Source organism: Hyperolius riggenbachi, chromosome 4, assembly GCF_040937935.1.
Source record: "Hyperolius riggenbachi isolate aHypRig1 chromosome 4, aHypRig1.pri, whole genome shotgun sequence".
NCBI classification, from domain to species: domain Eukaryota; kingdom Metazoa; phylum Chordata; class Amphibia; order Anura; family Hyperoliidae; genus Hyperolius; species Hyperolius riggenbachi.
In genome coordinates, this window is record NC_090649.1 from 126,217,344 (window position 1) to 126,239,554 (window position 22,211).

The 22,211-nt window shown below is 41.8% G+C and overlaps 1 protein-coding gene across 1 annotated transcript in view; it reads right to left on the minus strand.

Moving 5' to 3' along the window:
* FARSB (phenylalanyl-tRNA synthetase subunit beta) overlaps nt 1-22,211 on the minus strand; it is an 81,697-nt gene that overhangs the window by 43,128 nt on the left and 16,358 nt on the right. Inside the window, exons 4-11 of the mRNA XM_068280559.1 lie at nt 20,117-20,189; nt 18,065-18,180; nt 12,583-12,733; nt 7,609-7,717; nt 6,809-6,879; nt 6,643-6,704; nt 2,096-2,147; nt 985-1,046 (exon numbers count right to left, since the gene is read on the minus strand). Of these exons, the coding sequence (XP_068136660.1) occupies nt 985-1,046; nt 2,096-2,147; nt 6,643-6,704; nt 6,809-6,879; nt 7,609-7,717; nt 12,583-12,733; nt 18,065-18,180; nt 20,117-20,189 (696 nt within the window). The remainder of the gene's footprint in view (nt 1-984; nt 1,047-2,095; nt 2,148-6,642; nt 6,705-6,808; nt 6,880-7,608; nt 7,718-12,582; nt 12,734-18,064; nt 18,181-20,116; nt 20,190-22,211) is intronic.

Below are 22,211 nucleotides of genomic sequence, written 5' to 3' on the forward strand. Positions count from 1 at the left end.
CTAATGTACACCCCCCCTCACCCAGTACCCCGTGCAGTTATACTTTACCTGTCCGGTGCTGCGTCCACACTCCTCTTCCGGATTCACATCCCATGTGGTTGCTGGCGCATTGCAATATAGCATGTGGGGCACACATGTGATGTCACACACGCACCTCACATGCTATAACACAATGTGCCGGCAACTAAATGGGGCACAAATCCAGAAGAGCAGTGCGGAAACAGCGTCAGACGGTGGTAGGTAAAGTATAGCTGCATGGGGCTGTGGGAAAGGTATATGTACATTGGGTGAACAGCGGCCAGGGGTGGTAGAACGTCACGAGACCGATTGCCGAAAGATTTCATGCTGAAATCAATCAGGAACCAGCCTGCAGATTATGTCGGTCAACAGATCTCTCACCGATAAGATTCGGAGAGAAATCTGTCTATTGGTCGATCAGCCGCCGAATTTGCGTGATGTGTGGGTACCTTTAAAAGAGTACCAATGTATATTTTGGTAATGCAGATCAAAGCAATGGACATAAGTATATAAGGTCACGAAGAGGTGGAGTTAACTAAATGAATGAGGAGGAGAAAAGACAGAAAACAGTCTTCCAGTATCCTTCTGGTTTGTTCACATCACATCATTTTTACAGTGAATGAAATCTTTAGTTCTCTCTATATTTTTTAACCATTTAACGTGTTTTAATCTGTTTGGCACCTCTGGTTTAACGGTTTACAACATACTGTGTCCACCATGGGGGTGGGAGGAGTTTATCTCGATTTTTCCTACGACTACAGAGTGACCTCTTAACCCCGTGATGGGACAGGTTTTAGTTCACCTCCTGCCTGAAAAGTGGTTGCCAACTGGCAACCCACGCTTGTGAGTGTAACCTCGAATATTTTGCTTATACATTACACTTGATTCAAAATCACACTAGAGTCTTGATTATCTCTTTATATCTCTACAATGATCTCAAAATGGAAGAAATCCAGTGTGCCCTACCTGATACCTATTTTACAGTTCATCTTCTCAGCAGAAACTGTTTCTTTCCTGTATGGCAGTTCCTGCAAATAGAACAGAGTTGTTAAAAAGTAAAAATGCCAATGAAATCATTATTACGGATTTATACAGTGACAGCATATTCTGTGGTGCTGAATAGAGTAAGAAACAAACACGGGGTACATAACACAGACAATGGTATACACAATAGATAAACATTGGTGCGTATTACAGAATTAGTAGACATAGTAATTACAGTGACAAATAAAACACGATGAACAAAATGCATAACATATTCCAAGACACAAAAGGCTGAGAGAGCCCTGCCCTTGTGAGCTAACAATCTAAAGGAAATTATAGGAAACTCTTGGACAAAAAGAGCAGAGGCAAATATCACCAAAGCATTTTAAAATAATTAAATTGCCCAAAAGTTTCTATAGTTTCTAAAGTTTTCTATCTAGCATGGATTTTGGTGGAAAGAATTCTGGACTTTTACAGGTGCCATTACAGGGAAATTATTTTACAGTACAGTAAAACCTTGGTTTGAGAGTAACTTGGTTTGAGAGCATTTTGCAAGACAAGCAAAACATGTTACTTGCTAAGCAAGAATCATCTTGATTTACAAGCAGTGAATGTATAAACGCATTACGTCATCACAACTGAGTTGATGGTTCTGTTCCCTTTGACGCTTCAGGATTGTACTTAATCTGAGTATAGGGACTGTACAATGTTTCCATGAAACCCTCAAAAGTGGGCAAAAGCAACCGCCACTGAATAATACCTCGTTAGAGCAATGCACACAAAAAAAGTTTGGGGTGAGTACTTTGTATTTAATATTTTCTATAATCAGTTTTGGACGGTGAAACGGATCAACTGGATTTCCATAAATCCTTATGGGAAATATGCTTTGATATACATTAAGAGCTTTGGATTACAAGCATGGTTCCAGAACGAATTATGCTTGCAAATCAAGGTTTCACTGCACTGTATATATAGGATGCCACAGAAGGGGTGTGAAGACCACAAAGTGGACTAGAAGAGTAACTAAAGATGGATCTTAGCTCCAGAATGTCACTTCTGGGTGGGATGAGCCTATCAGAACAAGTCAACTTACCGGGTAGAAATAGCTTTTTCCATCGGGGTAAACTACTTCAGCAGCTTCAACACTATAATTAAACATAGGAAAATTTCAACAGAAACATAAAAGTACAAAACATATATTCATGGACCACGTGGTATACCCTCTGCTGCCGAAAAGCTGTTGGCTATTTGAATGATGTCTATAAGCAGCATTGCAGACATTACATAAACAGCTTCTGAAATTAAAAATATATAAGGATAGCACCACATAGGTGATTTCCTGGCTATCCAATTGCTTTCCTAGGGCTTTAATCACATGATTATGCCTACAAGAAACAGAAACTGAAGTCACCAGAGTACCAAATGTTCATTTCCTGGGTACAACCAACACCAACGATTTTATATGAATGGGATGAGAACCCCACCAAATGCCAAAATAAAGTTTAGCAAATGTTGTTCTGTCTGAGACAACTGAGGAAGTTTGGTATGCTGCAGAAGCTGCTGAGCACCTTCTACTCTGCCATCAATGAATCTATCCTTTGCTCCTTGTTATCATATGGTATGCAAGCACTACAACAAGTGACAAGTACAGACTCCAAAGAGTAATCAACACTGCAGAAAGGATCATTGGCACACCCCTTGCCATCACTGGACCTCCTCCATGCATCCAAGCTGAGAACTAGGGCCAACAGGATCACACACGACAACATCCACCCTCGTTTCTTCAACCTCCTACCTTCAGGCCGCCGCTACAGAACCATCCACACCAAAACCTCCAGGCACAGGAACACCTTTTGCCCCCAAGCAGTGCTCCTTCTGAACTTAAACTAGAGCCCCTTACACAGCAAAACCACCTAGCATGGTACCCCTGCATTATTGTCACCTATGCCTCAATAGCTGTATGTATTTAATCTAAGTCTGTTATTCACTGTATGCAAATTTGCACTATGTCCAATGCCGGTGTCTACCACAAACAATTCTGGGTGAGGTAACTGTCGCACTTGATGAAATAAATCCGATTCTGATCATCATAAGTGTTGGGAAAGAGCTCCACAATATGTTAATGCTGAACATCAGTCCCAGCAGCTCCCTATAGGAATAATAATGCAATCCAGGTAAAATAAATAAGTACATTAGTGGTTTTCTTTGGTGCATTGAGGGTAGACTATGGAGATATGCACCAAATGACAACTGCTGCTATTCTTCCTGCATCTAGTCTTTTCCGGGGTAAAAATTAGCCCATTCTTCGATTACAGAAAAACTATGTTGCATGATACTGCCCTCTGATTGGTTATTTCCCTAGGAATAGGATGGGATTGTAGCTTCCTTACAAATGCCTGTAGTTGTTTGGCTGCTCAGAAGAACAGATACAGATCTTATACTCAGAGTGCAACAGGCTGTTGTACACATTGGCCTCAATTCACTAAACTTATCTCCTGTCTTTAATAACTCTTCTAGAGTTGTTACCATGGTGATAAGGCATGTAGTATTCAGGAAACATTTTACCTCAGGCAAGCCTAAAGTGAACTCTTCTGTCTTTAAATTAACTCTCCAATCCTTAAAATAACTCCAGAGTTAAAGACAGGCTGTTAATTAGCTGCATGTGAAAATAACTACAGAGGAGGTAAATTAACTACAGAGGAGGTAAATTAACTACAGGAGAGGTAACTTAAGGAATGAAGAGGTAAGATAACTCTCTCACGTGTGGAGGTAAGTTTTCTCTTGCCTTATTATCTCCAGCATGATCTTAGTGAATTGAGGCCAATGGCCTCAATTCACTAAGATTATCTCCTGTCTTTAATAACTCTTCTAGAGTTGTTACCATGGTGATAAGGCATGTAGTACTCAGGAAACATTTTTCCTCAGGCAAACCTAAAGTTAACTCTTCTGTCTTTAAGTTAACTCTTCAATCCTTAAAATAACTCCAGAGTTGAAGACAGGCTGTTAATTAACTGCATGTGAAAATAACTACAGAGGAGGTAAATGAACTACAGAGGAGGTAAATTAACTACAGAGGAGGTAACTTAACTACAGAGGAGGTAACTTAACTACAGAGGAGGTAACTTAACTACAGAGGAGGTAACTTAACTACAGAGGAGGTAACTTAACTACAGAGGAGGTAACTTAACTACAGAGGAGGTAACTTAACTACAGAGGAGGTAACTTAACTACAGAGGAGGTAACTTAACTACAGAGGAGGTAACTTAACTACAGAGGAGGTAACTTAACTACAGAGGAGGTAACTTAACTACAGAGGAGGTAACTTAACTACAGAGGAGGTAACTTAAGGAACTCTCTTGCCTTATTATCTCCAGCATGATCTTAGTGAATTGAGGCCATTGTCTTTTGTAATAAAGTAGATAAAGTTAGGAAACAGCGCTCAAAAGTCCAGTCCCTCAGGCAAAAAGCCTGAATGTCTTCAGCAGTAAAAATACAGTTCATAAGGTGGGTGAGTAGCACAATTTTATTATTATTATTATTTAGTATTTATTTAGCGCCGACATATTACGCAGCGCTGTACAATGTATATATATATATCTTGTCACTAACTGTCCCTCAAAGGAGCTCACAATCTAATCCCTACCATTGCCATAGGTCTATAGTAAGTACTGTAGTCTAGGGCCAATTTTTTTTTTGTTAGGGGGAGCCAATTAACTTATCCGTATGTTTTTGGGAATGTGGGAGGAAACCGGAGTGCCCGGAGGAAACCCACGCAGACACGGAGAGAACATACAAACTCTTTGCAGATAGTGCCCTGGCTGGGATTCGAACCAGGGACCCAGCGCTGCAAGGCGAGAGAGCTAACCACTACGCCACCGTGCTGCCCACAATGGCACTACTCCCCCTAAAGCAGAGCAACTCACCAGATGAAGCGGCCTATTCGGGCCCGTCTGCACCTTAGGGGTATTGGCCACCCCTCAGCCTCTCCGGCAAACCCCCTCCGCTGCGTCCCTCCAGAAGAGTTGGAGCCTCCTCTATAAGCAGGCCGCTTCATCTGGTGAGTCGCTCTGCTTTTGGGGGAGTGGTACCATTGTGCTACTCACCCACCTTATGAACTGTATTTCTACTGCTGAAGACATTCAGGCTTTTTGCCTGAGGGACTGGACTTTTGAGCGCTGTTTCCTAACTTTATCTACTTTTATTGAATTGTCTAATAGGCAAGCGCTCCTAACTATTTAGTTGGTGCACAATTCTAGTCTCTGCTGGCCCTACGGGCTTGTGTATTAATTTATACAACGTTTATTGTATTTTTATATTGTCATTTTGTGAGCGCTTTTTACGTTTTTTACATATTTTGTAATAAAGTGATAAGATTTGCTACGGCAGCCAGAACAGGTTGTTTCTGGTTTTCAGCACGTAACAGGAAATGGGCCTCATTGCATTCAAGTAGCCAATTTAGCAGAGTACTGAATTTTTGAGACATTCAAAAGACATAAAAACAAAAACAGTGCATAGATGCCACCTGCTGTATAGATGTTGGTACTACAGGCTAAATTCAAAATCCAAGCCAGCTTGGGGAAACTCGGAAAGCATGTAAAGAGGAAGAATCAGATAAAGAGAAGCACAATTGGATACCATTATACGTGTTTCCTGAGCATAATCAACCACTACTGTATTACTTTTTTCCCTGGAAAATGTCACTGTAAAGTTTGATCACTCTGGAGCCTATGCAGGGTCATATAAAAAAAAAAAAAAAAGATTGGCAGATGAGCTTTTTGTCCCTAGGCTTGTGCAAAAGACTAGGGGACATGATCTGCGCAAGGAGGGAAAAGGTTTTCGCCAGTTATTTAGAAAAAGGGTCTTTACTGTAAGGGTGATTAAAATGTGACCTGTATTTCCACTAGAAGTCGTTATGGCAAATGCTACATTTGCGTTAAGGCCCTGTTCACATCTAACCGCAAACCGCTAATGTTTTCACAACATGCTACTCCTATTCTACCCTATGGCAGTGTTCTGACTGCAGTAATCATCGCAAATGCGTTACCTGCAGCGGTTTGCCGGCGATTCTGGAGCGATCGAGATTAGCATTTATAGAACTGCTAACCTCGATCGCTCCCAAAACGCTACTGTGTCCAGTGATTTTTCCAAGTTTATCACGGAACAATCACGCCCGCAAAACGTTAGCAGTAATCGCTAGCGTTTCGCGATTCCTAGTGTGAATGAGCTCTTAAGCGGGTTAGATGCTTTCCTTGCATTGAAGGACATCCATGGATATGATTACTAGTTAATTCCCGGCGGTGTTGATCCAGGGATTTTATCTGACTGCTACCTTGAGTCGAGAAGGAATTTTTTACTTTTTAGGGTTAATTGTGCCAAGTCTTGTAAGGATTTTTCACCTTCCTCTGGATCAACTGATACAGTATATGTAAGGGCGGAGGCTAGTGTTGTACCGTATTTGCTGCTTGACCTCCATGGACGTATGTCATTTTTCAACCCAACTATGTAACATTCGGACTCTAAGAAACTGATTATCCAATTGGATGTACCGGATGCATAAATAGTTCACATGCTTAGCAGAGAAAAGTGTGTATTTACAGACCTAATGGGGCAGGAAAACCGCTCATCATATATCATACTCACGTGAAAGGCTCATCGCAGTATTCACTGAACATAGTGACCATCATATCCAGAACTATCTTAGCCTAAAAAAAAAAAAAAAAAAAAAAAAAGAAACATGATTAAATATTAAGTGAGCATACTCAAATATATGCTCAACACAGACACGAGAATATGAACTCTCCTTCACCTTTGTCTGATCTGTTGCTGTGCATTCTATGAACACGTTGCGGGTATTCAAGTTGATTTTCGTGTGATCCCCTGAAAGAGACAAGAAAATCAAATCCTTAATTGAAGCGATCAGAATCAACAGTTCTGGATTCCCAGCATAGCCACTCTTAGAATTGTAAAGTATATGGCTTTTATCAGAAGCTGTCTGGAAAGCTCTCTATGCATACCTATTCTTGCAGATGATTTTACATTACAAGAACGGGTCTTTCACCTACGCCAACACTGGCTCGTTGTGTTACCCTTTTTGCCGCTAAACCAATGTAGGTCTATAGCGCATGTCATACCTGGCACGGTGCGATGCGCTGAGGTCTCCAATTCAATGTGCATTAGGAGGCAGAATGTGCGGCGGCACGCGGTGACCGGAAGTTATGCAAGTCTATGGTGACGCAGCTTTTTTAAATTGTTCAGCGTTTGCAGTGCACATGGGCTGAAGTGCATTTTTGCAATACACTTCCGCGCAATTCTAATTTTGGAACAGGAAGTGAGCACTAGAGAGCCCCACTTCCTGTTTGGCTTTAAGCCAGAAAGTGAATTGCTGCAATAATCTCCGAAGGCTATTTTTAACGCCGAGGAGTGATGCGATCAGCGCACCGCAGCACAGCTATAACGTCGGCCTCAAAGGAAGGACAAAACTGTTTTCACCCCAAAGACATTTTTCGCTTGGCTTCACACCATAACACAGTTGATCCTCATTTTACAGCTTTTTCAATTGGTGCCAGTATGGAGATGCAAAAGATTGTAAGTGTAAAAGATTTTTACCATTAATGATTGGTGGCATGGAGAGCACAACCTCATTGCTGTCATAGATCACAGGATAGACTGGTTTATCTTCAATGATGTGCAGGAAATGCTTCAGATGGCTGTCAGTCTGAGAGCAATAAAAATAGTAACTAGCATATAAAAAAACTGGCATATAAAAAAAAAAATTCAATATATAATACATTTACATAATATATCAAACATCACCAAGAGCGATATCATTAAAGGATTTGTAATCGTATCCAACACCAGGGCTACTGATGCATACACAGGCTGTGTGACTGATTAGATTAGACAAAGTACTTAAACTTCATTTTTACTAACGTATTGATACTTTATAAAATGAATGATTATGCAATCGTGCACATCAAGGTGGAAAAAAAGCCTCTTGCATAGCCATTACTTGTATAATAGGGTCATGTGCATAAATCATTAATAAGGTGAGTTACTTAATTCTAAGATATAGAAGAGAAACAGTTTTGTTCAGTTTTCTCAGTTTGCTGCCTCCCAAAGTGTGGCAAGTTCTGCAGCAAATTGTGCAGCTCAAAATATATATACAGTATATAGCATCAAAGTGTCCACGCCAATACCAAGTTATTGAAAGGATGTGCTGACTTCAAGCATCACAGTCCACACGAGATCCCCCGTTCAGATTGCTGACTGCATGAGATAATTTGCCTCTGGTAATATCACAGCTAGTATGACGGGTGTCAGATAAGTGTGTAACCTGACCAGGAAAACAAAATCCTTTAACCTTAAAAAAAAATGCATTTCAGGCCATTTTTACATATATTGTTTTTGTGTTGTGTTGCTCCTGTCGCATACTATAGCAACGCAAAAAATGACAAACATATGACCTTGTGGCAGAGTGCGCCGACAGGGTGATATGCATAGTGCCGCCCCATCTCCTCACACAGGGCAATATTATGCTAAAATTTGGAAGTAACTAAAGTGAGCTATCAGTGTCAAAAGAGGTTCTTTCATCAGCACAATACTCCAAGTCACTTATTGCCATGCCTGCCAATCATGAGTGTAGAATAAATGTGAGACTCCACTTATTTTCAAATCTCAAAAAAGTCCCTGTATGGCACCTGTTTAAATTCAGATGATTACGGTATGGCATACATGAGTTTTTTTTACATACTTGAATAGAGATGTTCCGAACGGTTCGCATGCGAAGTTATTTGCGCGAACAATGCGTGTTCGTATCGGATCTCGAACTTTATGCGGGTTCGACCCGCATCCTATACTACATCATTGGGCTAAACTTTGACCGTCACATCAGCAGACACATGGCAGCCAATCAAGCTGCACTCCCTCCTGGAGCCCCCTGCCTTATATAAGGCAGCAGCGTCGGCCATGTTCTCACTGTGTGCTGCAGTATTAGTGAGAGAAGAGAGAGACATTGGAGAGATAGGAGAAGCGATAGTTAGGAGGTCTGTTAGGTTGCTCCTTGCTGATATTTGTTGCTGAAAAGCACCACCAAAACAGCTCTTTTGAGAGCTAATGTTCTTATGATGATTTTTTTTTTGTGTGGCCCACTGACACTGCATATACAGCCCTGTCTGTCGCAGCAGGCCCTTGCTAATTGCTATACTGTGCCAGGCCCAGCACATTCAGTGCCTAGTGTGACTGCTGCTGTTTTATATACCAGTCCGTGAATACCTTTTCACTGCACCTGTGTGACCGCACGCTGTTTTATATACCAGTCACTGCATACATTTCACTGCAACTGTGTGACTGCACATTGTATTAGTCAAGTCAGTGCATACCTTTCACTTATACAATACAATAACATTTCTATAGTGCTTTTCTCCCATAGGACTCAAAGCGCTTAGGCTCTCTCAGATTCAGTAATTGGTAGTAGGATGAAGTATTCACACAACAAAAGTTATATTTCTGCAAATGCCAAACTGAACAGGTGGGTTTTCAGTCTGGATTTAAACACGTCCAGGGATGGAGCTGTCCTGATCGGTTGAGGTAAGGAGTTCAAAAACATAGGGGCAGCATAATAGAAGGCTCTGGGACCAAACGTTTCAAAGTGGACTCTGGGTATGACTAGATTATTAGAACCTGTGGATCTGAGAATGCGGGGATTGCTACGCAGCTGCAACATTTCTTTCATGTATCCAGGGCCCAGATTATTCAGTGATTTAAATGTCAGTAGGCCGATCTTGAATAGGACCTTCCATTCTACAGGTAGCCAGTGGGAGTGCAGGACTGGCATTATGTGGCAGTGACGGGGTTGGTTGGTTAGCAGTCTGGCAGCAGTATTCTGTATCAGCTGTAGGCGGTACAAGTCCTTTTTTGGAAGGCCAGTGTAGAGGGCATTGCAGTAGTCCAGTCGGGAGGTAATGAAGGCATGAACTAAAGTTGGTAGATCTTCTGGGGGATGAGGTGCTTGATTTTTGCGATGTTCTTAAGGTGAAATAGGATGATTTCACCACAGCCGAGATGTGAGTTCTGAAGTTTAAATCCCCATCAATTACAACTTCCAGGCTACGCACATGATCGGAGCTGTGTAGATCCGTGCCTCCTATTCCCAGTGGTGAAGACTGCAAGTTAAGTTGTTTTGTTGTCCTGTGCTACCCTCCGATCAGAAGGACTTCAATTTTGTCTGCATTTAGTTTCAGCCAGTTGTCATTCATCCATTGCTGTAGTTCACATAAGCAGGCATTTATAGTTAGAGTTGGGTCTGTCACACCAGGCTAGTTGGGTGTCGTCCGCATAGCAGTGGTATGTCAGGCCATGTTTTTGGATTAGTTTTCCAAGCGGTAACATGTAAATGGTGAAAAGCAGGGGAGAGAGGATTGAGCCCTGGGGCACCCCATACTTAAGTGGTACAGGGGTGGACAGGAAGGGCCCCATAGACACTTTTTGGGTTCTACCACTCAAGAAGGATTGGAACCACTGAAGAACTATGCCATCAATGCCGCAGTATTCCTGTAGCCTGTTTATCAAGATGCCATGGTCAACTGTACCAAAGGCTGCAGAAAGGTCTAGCAGTATGAGGATGGATCACTCTCCTCTGTCACTTGCCATGAGCAGGTGGTTGCATATTTGGATCCCCCCAATATGGACAAAACAACAGGCAGAGGCAGGCCACCCGGCAGGTCTGTTCGAGGTCGTGTTGTCATGATTTCGTGCGACCCTCAACCAAAGTACAGTGTTCAGAAGAAGGCACGTGCCATCAACCCCCAATATTGTCAGGACGTAGTTGACTATTTAACACAGAATACCCCATCTTCCTCAGCTTCCGCATGGAAGCGTGACATATCTTCTTCCTCCTGCTCTGATTCTGGCACCCCACTTAACACAATTTTTTTTGTGTGTCTGCCTCAGATGAGAGCGATGCCATCTGTACTCTCTGCCCCCGAAAATTGAGCAGTGGAAAGACCAAGACCCGCGTAGGGACAACTACCTTACGAAGGCACATGATGAAAAAGCACAAACTGCAATTTGATGACCACCTGAGGAAAAGCAGCACACAAAAGCAAAGCCACACACCACAGTGGAAGATTCCAGGCCACAATTATTTCTCAAAAGAGGCGATACCCAAACTGTTCCGTGATGTTGAAAGGCAAGTGGTGTCATGTCTGGCACACAGCGTTGGGTCAAGGGTCCATCTGACTACGGATGCCTGGTCTTCAAAGCACGGTCAAGCCTGCCCGAAGACTCAGTCAGTCTACACACACAGCATCTCTGCCTGCACGCCGTGTGAGTGCCTGCCCCAAGACTAAGTCGGTCCCCACACAGCATCTCATGCCTGCAGGCTGCTTGACTGCCTTCTCCGCCACCACCAACAGGGTCCAGGACTTCAGGTGGATTCCTGAATTTTTAAGGCTGCTGCTGCTGCTAGCAGCGGCCGCTATAATAATTTTTCTGTTGCGTGTACATGCCTGCCTAATTTTTCTGGCTGCACTGCGGCTGCAACAACAATACAAAAGGCATGTACATGTGTCAATTCCCCTTTGTGATCGTTACCTTGCCGCGGTGAAGGGGCGTCCGTATCACAATGAAGCAATGACCGGCTATATGAGTGTGTTGGGGGGCACACTCAAGATAATAAGGTTGTTCCTTCATTGTGGACAGACCAAATTCGATCAGCTGGACAGTCACTGTTGTTCTGTCATTGAGCTACCTCAGCCCCACCATATGGGCATGAAAACCACCATCGCCTGCACTCTCCCCATGGTGCGCACCAGTCCAGCACGGCCATCACTACACAAACAGCTGTGTGCGGTGCGTTACACAGTGAGTTTGGTCTGTCAGTGTGAAGCAGTACACTACTTATACTAACTGCTGATCCATGTATACACAGGCAAGATGTTTTCAAGCACTTTAGGCCTCCAATTTAGGAATGCAATGTGATTTCTGCCCTTTAGGGATTAGAACTCTGCTGTGCGTCAAATCCGTAATTTTCTCTGGGACTTTTGGCGTGTATCCCACTCCGCCATGCCCCCCTCCAGGTGTTAGATCCCTTGAAACATCTTTTCCATCACTTTTGTGGACAGAATTAGTGTTTGTAGTTTTGAAAGTTCGCCTGCCCATTGAAGTCTATTGCGGTTCGTGACATCTCTATCCTTGAATAGTTCATCTAAGTGACAGGCATAAATGCATTGGAAAGTAATCGCTGAAGGAAGTGTGTGGAGCTCTGGGTAGGCTGTGTTGAAAGACAGAACACAACTCATGTGCAAAGGGTCAGGCAATGAACCGACATAAAAAAGATTCAAGAGAATTTTGTTTTCATTTTAAACATTTTGTTCAGGTCTTCCTGCTGCCCATTTACTGTCAGGTTTCAATGCATATGTTCAGATGCTCTAAAAACATGAAAGATTTGATTTAGACTTGCATTTCAGTGCAAAATGGCCCAGCAATGCATGCTGAGAGAAAATACAATATTTTAGTACCCAAAACTGAAAGAGAAAGGTATAAACCTGTAAAATATTACAGACACGACAGATCAGTACGCACCTTGTAAAAATCCATCAACTCTGCAGCAGTGTACTCTTTATTTTGGTTCAACGGTCTGAACTTGATTTTTGTTGGTGGTCTGGCAGTGTAGATGAAAGGTCCCTTTATTGTGTCTAAATCATGCGTGCCAATAGCAACCAGTGTTCTTCTCCTGTTAGACAGAAATAAATATTCCTACACTAAGCCAACTGTCTCATTCAGTAACACCGTGCAAAAAGCAAAACTGAAATGGAAACTGTACTTAAAGTGAACCAGAGACGAAGCACCCTCATGTATTTTAGCATATATATCAATGGGAACATGACAGTAAAAACCTACTCTGCTCTTGTTTCATTTTTCACTCTTCAGTCTTCTTGTTAAAGCTAGACTGAATCAGTCGGATATTTTATCAGAGCTGATAACAAGAAAACTGAGCAGTGAAAAATGAAACAAAGAGCAGAGTAGGTGTTTACTGTCATGTTCCCATTGATATATAGTGGTTTGCAAAAGTATTCGGCCCCCTTGAAGTTTTCCACATTTTGTCATATTACTGCCACAAACATGAATAAATTTTATTGGAATTCCATGTGATAGACCAATACAAAGTAGTGTACACGTGAGAAGTGGAACGAAAATCATACATGATTCCAAACATTTTTTTTTTTACAAATAAATAACTGCAAAGTGGGGTGTGCGTAATTATTCAGCCCCCTTTGGTCTGAGTGCAGTCAGTAGTCCATAGACATTGCCTGATGAGTGCTAATGACTAAACAGAGTGCACCTGTGTTTAATCATATGTCAGTACAAATACAGCTGCTCTGTGATGGCCTTAGAGGTTGTCTAAGAGAATAATGGGAGCAACAACACCATGAAGTCCAAAGAACATAACCAGACAGGTCAGGGATAAAGTTATTGAGAAATTTAAAGCAGGCTTAGGCTACAAAAAGATTTCCAAAGCCTTGAACATCCCACGGAGCACTGTTCAAGCAATCATTCAGAAATGGAAGGAGTATGGCACAACTGTAAACCTACCAAGACAAGGCAAGGCCATCCACCTAAACTCACAGGCCGAACAAGGAGAGCGCTGATCAGAAATGTAGTCAAGATGCCCGTGATGAGTCTGGACGAGCTGCAGAGATCTACTGCTCAAGTGGGGGAATCTGTCCGCTATTAGTCGTGCACTGCACAAAGTTGGAATTTATCGAAGAGTGGCAAGAAAAAGCCATTGTTAACAGAAAAGCATAAGAAGTCAGATTGCAGTTTGCCACAAGCCATGTGGGGGACACAGCAAACATGTGGAAGAAGGTGCTCTGGTCAGATGAGACCAAAATTGAACTTTTTGGCCAAAATGCAAAACGCTATGTGTGGCAGAAAACTAACACTGCACATCACTCAGAACACACCATCCCCACTGTCAAATATGGCGGTGGCAGCATCATGCTCTGGCGGTGCTTCTCTTCAGCAGGGACAGGGAAGCTGGTCAGAGTTGATGGGAAGATGGATGGAGCCAAACACAGGGCAATCTGGGAAGAAAACCTCTTGGAGTCTGCAAAAGACTTGAGACTGGGGCGGAGGTTTGCCTTCCAGCAGGACAACGGCCCTAAACATAAAGCCAGGGCAACAATGGATTGGTTTAAAACAAAACATATCCATGTGTTAGAATGGCCCAGTCAAAGTCCACATCTAAATTCAATCGAGAATCTATGGCAAGATCTGAAAACTGCTGTTCACAAACGCTGTCCATCTAATCTGACTGAGCTGGAGCTGTTTTTCAAATACGAATGGGCAAGGATTTCAGTCTCTAGATGTACAAAACGGGTAGAGACATACCCTAAAAGACTGGCAGCTGTAATAGCAGCAAAAGGTGGTTCCACAAAGTATTGATTCAGGTGGCTGAATAATTACGCACACCCCACTTTGCAGTTTAAAAAAAAAAAAAAAATGTTTGGAATCATGTATGATTTTCATTCCACTTCTCATGTGTACACCACTTTGTATTGATCTTTCACGTGGAATTACAATAAAACTGATTCATGTTTGTGGCAGTAATATGACAAAATGTGGAAAACTTCAAGGGGGCCGAATACTTTTGCAAACCACTGTATATGGTAGAATACATGAGGGTGCTTTGTCTCTGGTTCTCTTTAATACCGATCACAAATGCTACACAATCCACATCCTGAAGTAGCAGGCAAGCTTAAAGAAAACCAGAAAATACACTTATGAGATAATTAATTGTATGCGTTGTACTAATGGTAGATAGAACACACTAGTAACAGAACATTCATTCATATTTTTATTTTCAGTTTAAAGAGAACCTGAGGTGTGTTTAAAGAATGTTATCTGCATACAGAGGCTGGATCTGCCTATACAGCCCAGCCTCTGTTGCTATCCCAAACCCCACTAAGGTCCCCCTGCACTCTGCAATCCCTCATAAATCACAGCCGTGCTGTGAGGCTGTGTTTACATCTGTAGTGTCAGTCTCAGCTGCTCCCCGCCTCCTGCATAGCTCCGGTCCCTGCCCCCAGCCCTTCCCTCCAATCAGCAGGGAGGGAAGGGATGCAGGCGGGGACTGGAGTTCTGCAGGAGGCGGGGAGAGCAGCAGACTGACACTATAGAGATAAACACCGCCAGCTCTGACAAGCTGTTTGTCAGCAGCGTGGCTGCGATTTATGAGGGATTGCAGAGTGCAGGGGGACCTTAGGGGGGTTTGGGATAGCAACAGAGGCTGGGCTGTATAGGCAGATCCAGCCTCTGTATGCAGATAATATTCTTCAAACCCACCTCTGGTTCTCTTTAAGATCTGAATTTTTAAGACGGAATGCTAAACAGCAGCTATGACAGCCTGGTGTAAAATCTGCTTCATTCAGTTGCAAGACAAACAGGTAATGACACTTTGAACTTTTCAAACTTAAAATCATATCAGCAGTGTTTTTTCATACAGATAAGAGGGTCCTTATTTCTATTTACTTCTCAATTATCCAGGCTAAGTTTGAAAAGCTCAATAGATAACGCTAGTTGCTATACAGGAAGACAGAAAGGGACTTCAGACAATCTCTTAAAGAGATCCCAAAATGAGAGGCATATGGTGGCTTCCATATTTGTTTCCTTGTTGCTTGCTGCAGGTCTATGGCTAAAAGTATTAGAGGCAGAGGATCAACAGGTAAAACCGGCAATTTGCAATGTTTAAATGGAAATAAATAGGTCAGCCTCTTTATTCCTCTTATTACAGGTGTGCTTAGGACTAGTACTATATGTACCTATGTTTATCTCATCATGGCTCTGATTTACAAAGCTACGGTAAGATTTGCGTATTATTACCTAATTAGCATAACCAATGTTACGGAAGTAATGCAAGCGTTGCTAGTGTAATGTGCAGATTATCTTGAATTACCCCTTTACGCTGTCATTGGTAGTTACGATAGAAAGTTAAGGTAAGAAGCTATTTGTGGGAAACAAAAATAGTGGGAATATACTGTGTTTAAAGTGTAAGTGAATGGACATGTGACATGGGTACTGATTCGCAAAGCTACAGTAAGATTTTACCCTCTACCACCAATCAGGGGCATAACTAGAGGAAAGTAGCCCCTGCAATCGCAGTGGGGCCCAGAGCTGGGGGAGGGGGACCCAACTACTAACCTTCCCTTCCTCTGATACAGGAGACTATACTTCAGATCAGGTGTTTTGGTGGCTACACTGGTATTGGGTGAGAAGATAATGATGGCCACACTTGTTTTATGACCCTTGTAGGATGGACTCCAAGGCCGCAAAGAGCAAAAAGGGGAGGCAAAAGAAGGGGTGTGAACAATGGGGGCCCCAACAAATTTTAGTTACGCCACTGCTACCAATGACAGCCGTTCCAACTGCTTAATTTACAGACTGTTCTCTAGTCTTTCTTTGGAGAAATATAAAAAAGTGAACACATGCACGTTCTGATCAGGCTGGCCACTATATGTACTTCTTCTCATCATGGTTCTGATGCACTAACCAGCTGTAATACCCTTACCACCACCAGCAGTGTACTGGGAGTTAGACTATTAGCAGGACCCACAGAACTCGAGTAATGCGAGCATTGCTACGGTAATGCGTGTTACGTTACCAGTTAAATATTGTGGATCGCGCAAACAGGCCTGTGGAGTCGGTACAAAAATCATCCGACTCCTCAGTTTATGAAACCACCGATTCAGACTCCAGGTACCCAAAATGGCTATGACTCCGTCTCCTTAGTCTAATACTTACCAGGGCTGTGGATTTGGTACAAAAATCATCCGACTCCTCAGTTTATGAAACCATCGACTCAGACTCCAGGTACCCAAAATTGCTCTGACTCCATAGCCAAGCACGCTAATAGCGTAACTCCCGATACACTGCTGGTGGCGGTGACCTTAACCACTTCAGGACGAGAGCAATTTTCACATATCAGCGCTGCTCCCATTCATTTTCCAATAATTTTAATACTACTTGTCACATCTAAATGATCTATGTATTGTTTTTTTTTTTTCAGGACAAATTAAGCTTTTAGTGAGTAATATTTTTGTGTAGTAATTACCTTATTTTCTATGCATTTTTAAAAGGGAAAATAACAAAAGAAAAATTGAAAAAACACACTATTTCTCAATTTACATCCATTGTAGCTTTACAATAAACAGCTCTATCTATAAGTTAAACCCACACATTTTATTTGCTTATCCATCCTGGTTATTACAACATTTAGATTATGTTACTAGTACAATGTATGGTGACAACATTGTATTTGGAAATAAAGGTGTCTTTTATTCTGTTTTGTGTATTTTGCTTTCTCATTGACCACTACTGATGATTACAAAACCTTATTTGTAAAAATAACAGTAATATACTCTCATGGCATACATATTTAAAAAGCCAAGTTCCTAAGATAACAATATAGCGATTTCCTTTTATATTATTTTACTTTGTTTTAATTTTACAAGTCTTGGTTTTGGTACAGAGTATACAAAATTGTTATTGCTTTGGATTCAGTTTATTACTAAAAAGAATACACAAGACATAGCCCTTAACTCTAAAATCCATTTACTACTTATCACGGTTAAAATGTCACCCCACATGTCTTGTGTAGCTATACTAATACTTTCCCAAGTTTGATTATAATTTTGAAAATGAATTTGTATGTTGGATTGAGTTTGTCCCTACCGATTTCTCATGTGATGTGGGTCCAAGCTTTAAAACACACCAAAATGTATTCTACAACTTGCCCCAGATAAAATGATACATGTGCCTAATTTAGTAACAAACTGGTGGGGCACTCTCCACAATTACACTCGACGTGTATACTCGTCCAGTTAGGCTGAAGTGGTTAATATTGTGCACAGCTTTGTGCATCAACCTCCATGTCACATGTCAGTCCAGGTATGCTATAACTTACTCTGAATAGAAAAGAAGGTGCTGAGAGTAGTCAATGTGTTCCTCTCCCTGCACTGCATGCCCTGAAAAACCTAAATACACATAGAGGAGGAGAAATAATTACCTGCATATGTTCTGATGCAGTTTTTCCTGCAGGTCAATGAAGTTTTCATATCGTTCCTGGGTGAAGGTTATGTTCCGGAGCACAGCAGCAACTGCATAGGGGCGCACTGCAGCAGTCTAATGCATACAGAAAGCACAGTATGACATACTGACTTACAACCAAATCACTGCATAGATCACAAGGATGGATCATTACAGACATAACATTGCAAACCTTTACATTCAGAATAGCTCAATATACATTTATTAAATATTTAATGTAAAATGCGGTATTACCCACTATAGGGCTGAAAATAAGTGCTGGTTCACACCACAAGAGCTTTTTCTAAGTGCTTTGTGAATTTAAAAGATCCTGCTAATGTTATCCTATGTGTGTGTTCACACTGGAGCGATGTGATAAAAATCCCCCATAGCATTGCATTAGCAAGAGCTTTTCAAATCACTATCACTGAAAAAAGCTCTTGCAGTGTGAACCAGACCTACATCAGTATACTGGTCAACATTTTTAAACATTTTCATTGTTTAAAGAAGAAAAGATGAAACATTAAAGTAGACATGTAACTCCATGCACAACCAAGTGAAAATAAAAGCCCTAGCTCCCCCTCCCAGGTTTTACATTGTGAGAAAAGGTGAACAGGGAACAACACTATTATTCACACTATTTTCATCTTTAACCTTTCAATTGCCCCTCTCGAGTTATCTCGTTTTAGGTAACTTGGAGCAGGACTGCTGCGGCCGGCTATACTCAGGCTGCCTCCTTAAGCCTAATGCAGAGCGGCGCAGGGAGCCCCTGATACTTATCTGATACAGAGGCAGGGTCAGCTCTCCTCTTCCACCACTGAGTGGCACTGTAATGCTGACATCCTCCTCCGGGTCCCGATCACATGGCATATCGTGTAATCCGGACCCAGAGGAAGATGTCAGTGTTACAGTGCAGCTCAGTGGCAGAAGAGGAAAGGCGATCCTGCAACAGAGCTAATCCTGCTTCACTGTACCTGTCAATGCCCGTGTTTTGCAGCAACACACTGCATACCTCAATTCACTAAGCTTAACTCCTGTCTTTAATAACTCTTCTGAGCGGTTTTACAGTTATCACCATGGTGATATAATTGTGATAACTGTAAAACAGCTCAGAAGAGTTATAAAAGACAGGAGTTAAGCTTAGTGAATTGAGGCATTTAATGTGTTACCTTACTGCACCCCATTGTACCGCAATGCACCTTCCACACTGTGAACATCACTATAGGTAGTGCATTGCCCTGTGGCAAGCAATGTTAGAAAGCAGACGTTATGTTGCCCCACACCACTGTGAACAAGGCCTTAGATGTATACAATATACATTTCTGTCAATTAAAATGATTGCTCCCGATTCCTGCAGGTTGACAGTTAATTAATGATAATTGTACAGACATGCTACTTGGAACATGCTATATACTATGGAGAGGGGAGGACAAACAGAAGATGCATGCTGCGAAAACTGCATGTGTTGGCACTGGATTTTCCACTTCGTAAACACTCTACATCTGAAACAAATGCGAACAATTGTTTTTGGGCAAGGAAAACACAAAGCATGAGGTTTTATAAACATCTGAAGAAAATGTCAAGGGGGCGTGTCAGTAATGAGATCCTGCAAGCCCAGAGCTTACAGCAAAACATAGTCCCAGATGCCATCATGTGTTGTGCCATAAACCAGTGAACACCACTGATGACATTTCTGACAAGGAATAGGCAGACATGATATCCACTAGTATTTATCAGTGGTAGCAAAAGAAACTTTTCTTGTTCTTAGTTCCTCTTTAAAGCCTCATGCACACATCGAATGGCCAATGAATGGGCAATTTTATCACTTCCATGTAACATGAGAGCTTATCTACACAATCTGTTCATAGTGTTCAATATCTGTTGGCCCTCAAACTGTATGGAGGTCGTAAAATTGGTCAATCAAAATTAGATGTGTGTACCAGGCATTAGTCTACTTAAAGCAGGTTCTCTTGCATTCCAGTCAGTATGTCATGCACAAAACCGACAAGTTGAAATCATACGATAACCTCACCTCCTCTGTAATAAGAAGTCTTTGTAGTTGGCTCTCTGGTGGTGTAATGCGCTTGTACCTAGGAGCGTCTATCCTATAATGTGAGTGAAAAAAACAGTAGACATTAATGACATCATTAAACGATACCCGAACTGGCATGTGACATAATGAGTTAGACATGGGTATGTACAGTGCCTAGCACACAAATAACTATGCTGTGTTCCTTTTTTTTTTTCTCTGCCAGAAAGAGTTAAATATCAGGTATGTATGTGGCTGACTCAGTCCTGACTTAGACAGGAAGTGACTACAGTGTGACCCTCCCTGATAAGAAATTCCCCTTTTTTTCTCTTTCTTGCTCTCAGAAGCCATTTTCTGCTAGGATAGTGTTTTATAGTTGGAATTTCTTATCAGTGAGGGTCGCGCTGTAGACACTTCCTGTCTGAGTCAGGACTGAGTCAGCAACTTACATACCTGATATTTAACTCTTTCAGGCCGAGAAAGAAAAAAAGCATAGTTATTTGTTTGCTAGGCACTGTACATACACATGTCTATCTCCTCATGCCACTTTGGGTATCCTTTAACCACTTCCCAACTGAGGGGTTTTACCCCCTGACCACCAGAGCAATTTTCACCTTTCAGCGCTCCTTCCATTCATTCGTCTATAACTTTATCATTACTTATCGCAATAAAATGAACTATATCTTGTTTTTTTCGCCCCCAATTAGGCTTTGTTTAGGTGGGACATTATGCCAAGAATAATTTTATTCTAAATGTGTTTTAATGGGAAAATAGGAAAAAACGTGGGAAAAAAAATATTGTTTTTCAGTTTTTGGCCTTTATAGTTTTTAAATAATGCATGCTACTGTAATTAAAACCCATGAAATGTATGTGCCCTTTTGTCCCGGTTATAAAACCATTTAAATTATGTCCCTATCACAATGTTTGGCGCCAATATTTTAATTGGAAATAAAGGTGCATTTTTTTCAGTTTTGTGTCCATCCCTAATTACAAGCCCGTAGTTTATAAAGTAACAGTGTTATACCCTCTTGACATAAATATTTAAAAAGTTCAGTCCCTAAGGTAACTATTTATGTATTTTTTTTTTAATTGTAATTTTTTTTTTTTTTTTTAAATTACAAGAAAAAAAAATTGGGCAGTGTGGGAGGTAAAGGGTTAAAATTGTGTGTTAAACTAATTTATTTCTATGTGAAAAATGCTTTGGATGTTTTTTTACTATTTGGCCACAAGATGGCCACAGTAACATTTTGTTTATGCGACCTGCAAGCATCCGGAAGGACACTTGCAGGAAGTAGAAAAAGGCTGAGAACTTTTTTTTTCCCCACAATGGTCGAGCTGCTCAGCCGAGCGGCAGCGGATCATTGCGGGGCTGAGATCAACGAACGGGAATGGATTTTCCCGTTCATTGATCTCCGGGCGAGCGGCCGGCGGCGTGTTTACTAGCGGCGGGCGGCGTGTTTACGAGCGGGAGCGCGGACAACGGCGGGAGCGCGGAAAGTACGTATTTCTCCATCCCTGGGGGTTAAAGGATGGAAAAAGGGACGGAGAAATACGTACGCGCGGGGGTAAAGTGGTTAAACACATAAAAAGTTGAAAACCTCCACTGGCCTGAAATTTCACAGTTTTCTACATAAATACCAGCGGTGAAGACTGGTGAGCCATCTACACTGAACTTCTTAATTGTAACCATCCAAGAATTAACAAAGGCTTCCAAAAATGGTCAGCTGATATACCTACCTTGACTGAAAAGGACTGGGACTCAATCCTGGCAGAATTCCCTACCACGGTAGTTGCGGCTAGCGATCAGCTCATCCAAACTAAATTCCTACACAGAGTCTATCTCACTCCTGAAAGATTGCACAGGATGAGCAGCATCAACTCAGACGTCTGCTGGAGATGTCTGGTGGGGACGGGAAACTTCACACACATTTTCTGGTCATGTCCTAAGATCATTCCGTTTTGGGAAAATGTCCTTAACATAATCAATACATTGTTACAAACCTCATTTCCGCTAGACATGGACATACTCCTACTCGGGAAATTGGATAAACCTAACCTTTCAACTCATAGGCAATACTTGGTACGACTGCTTTGTTTT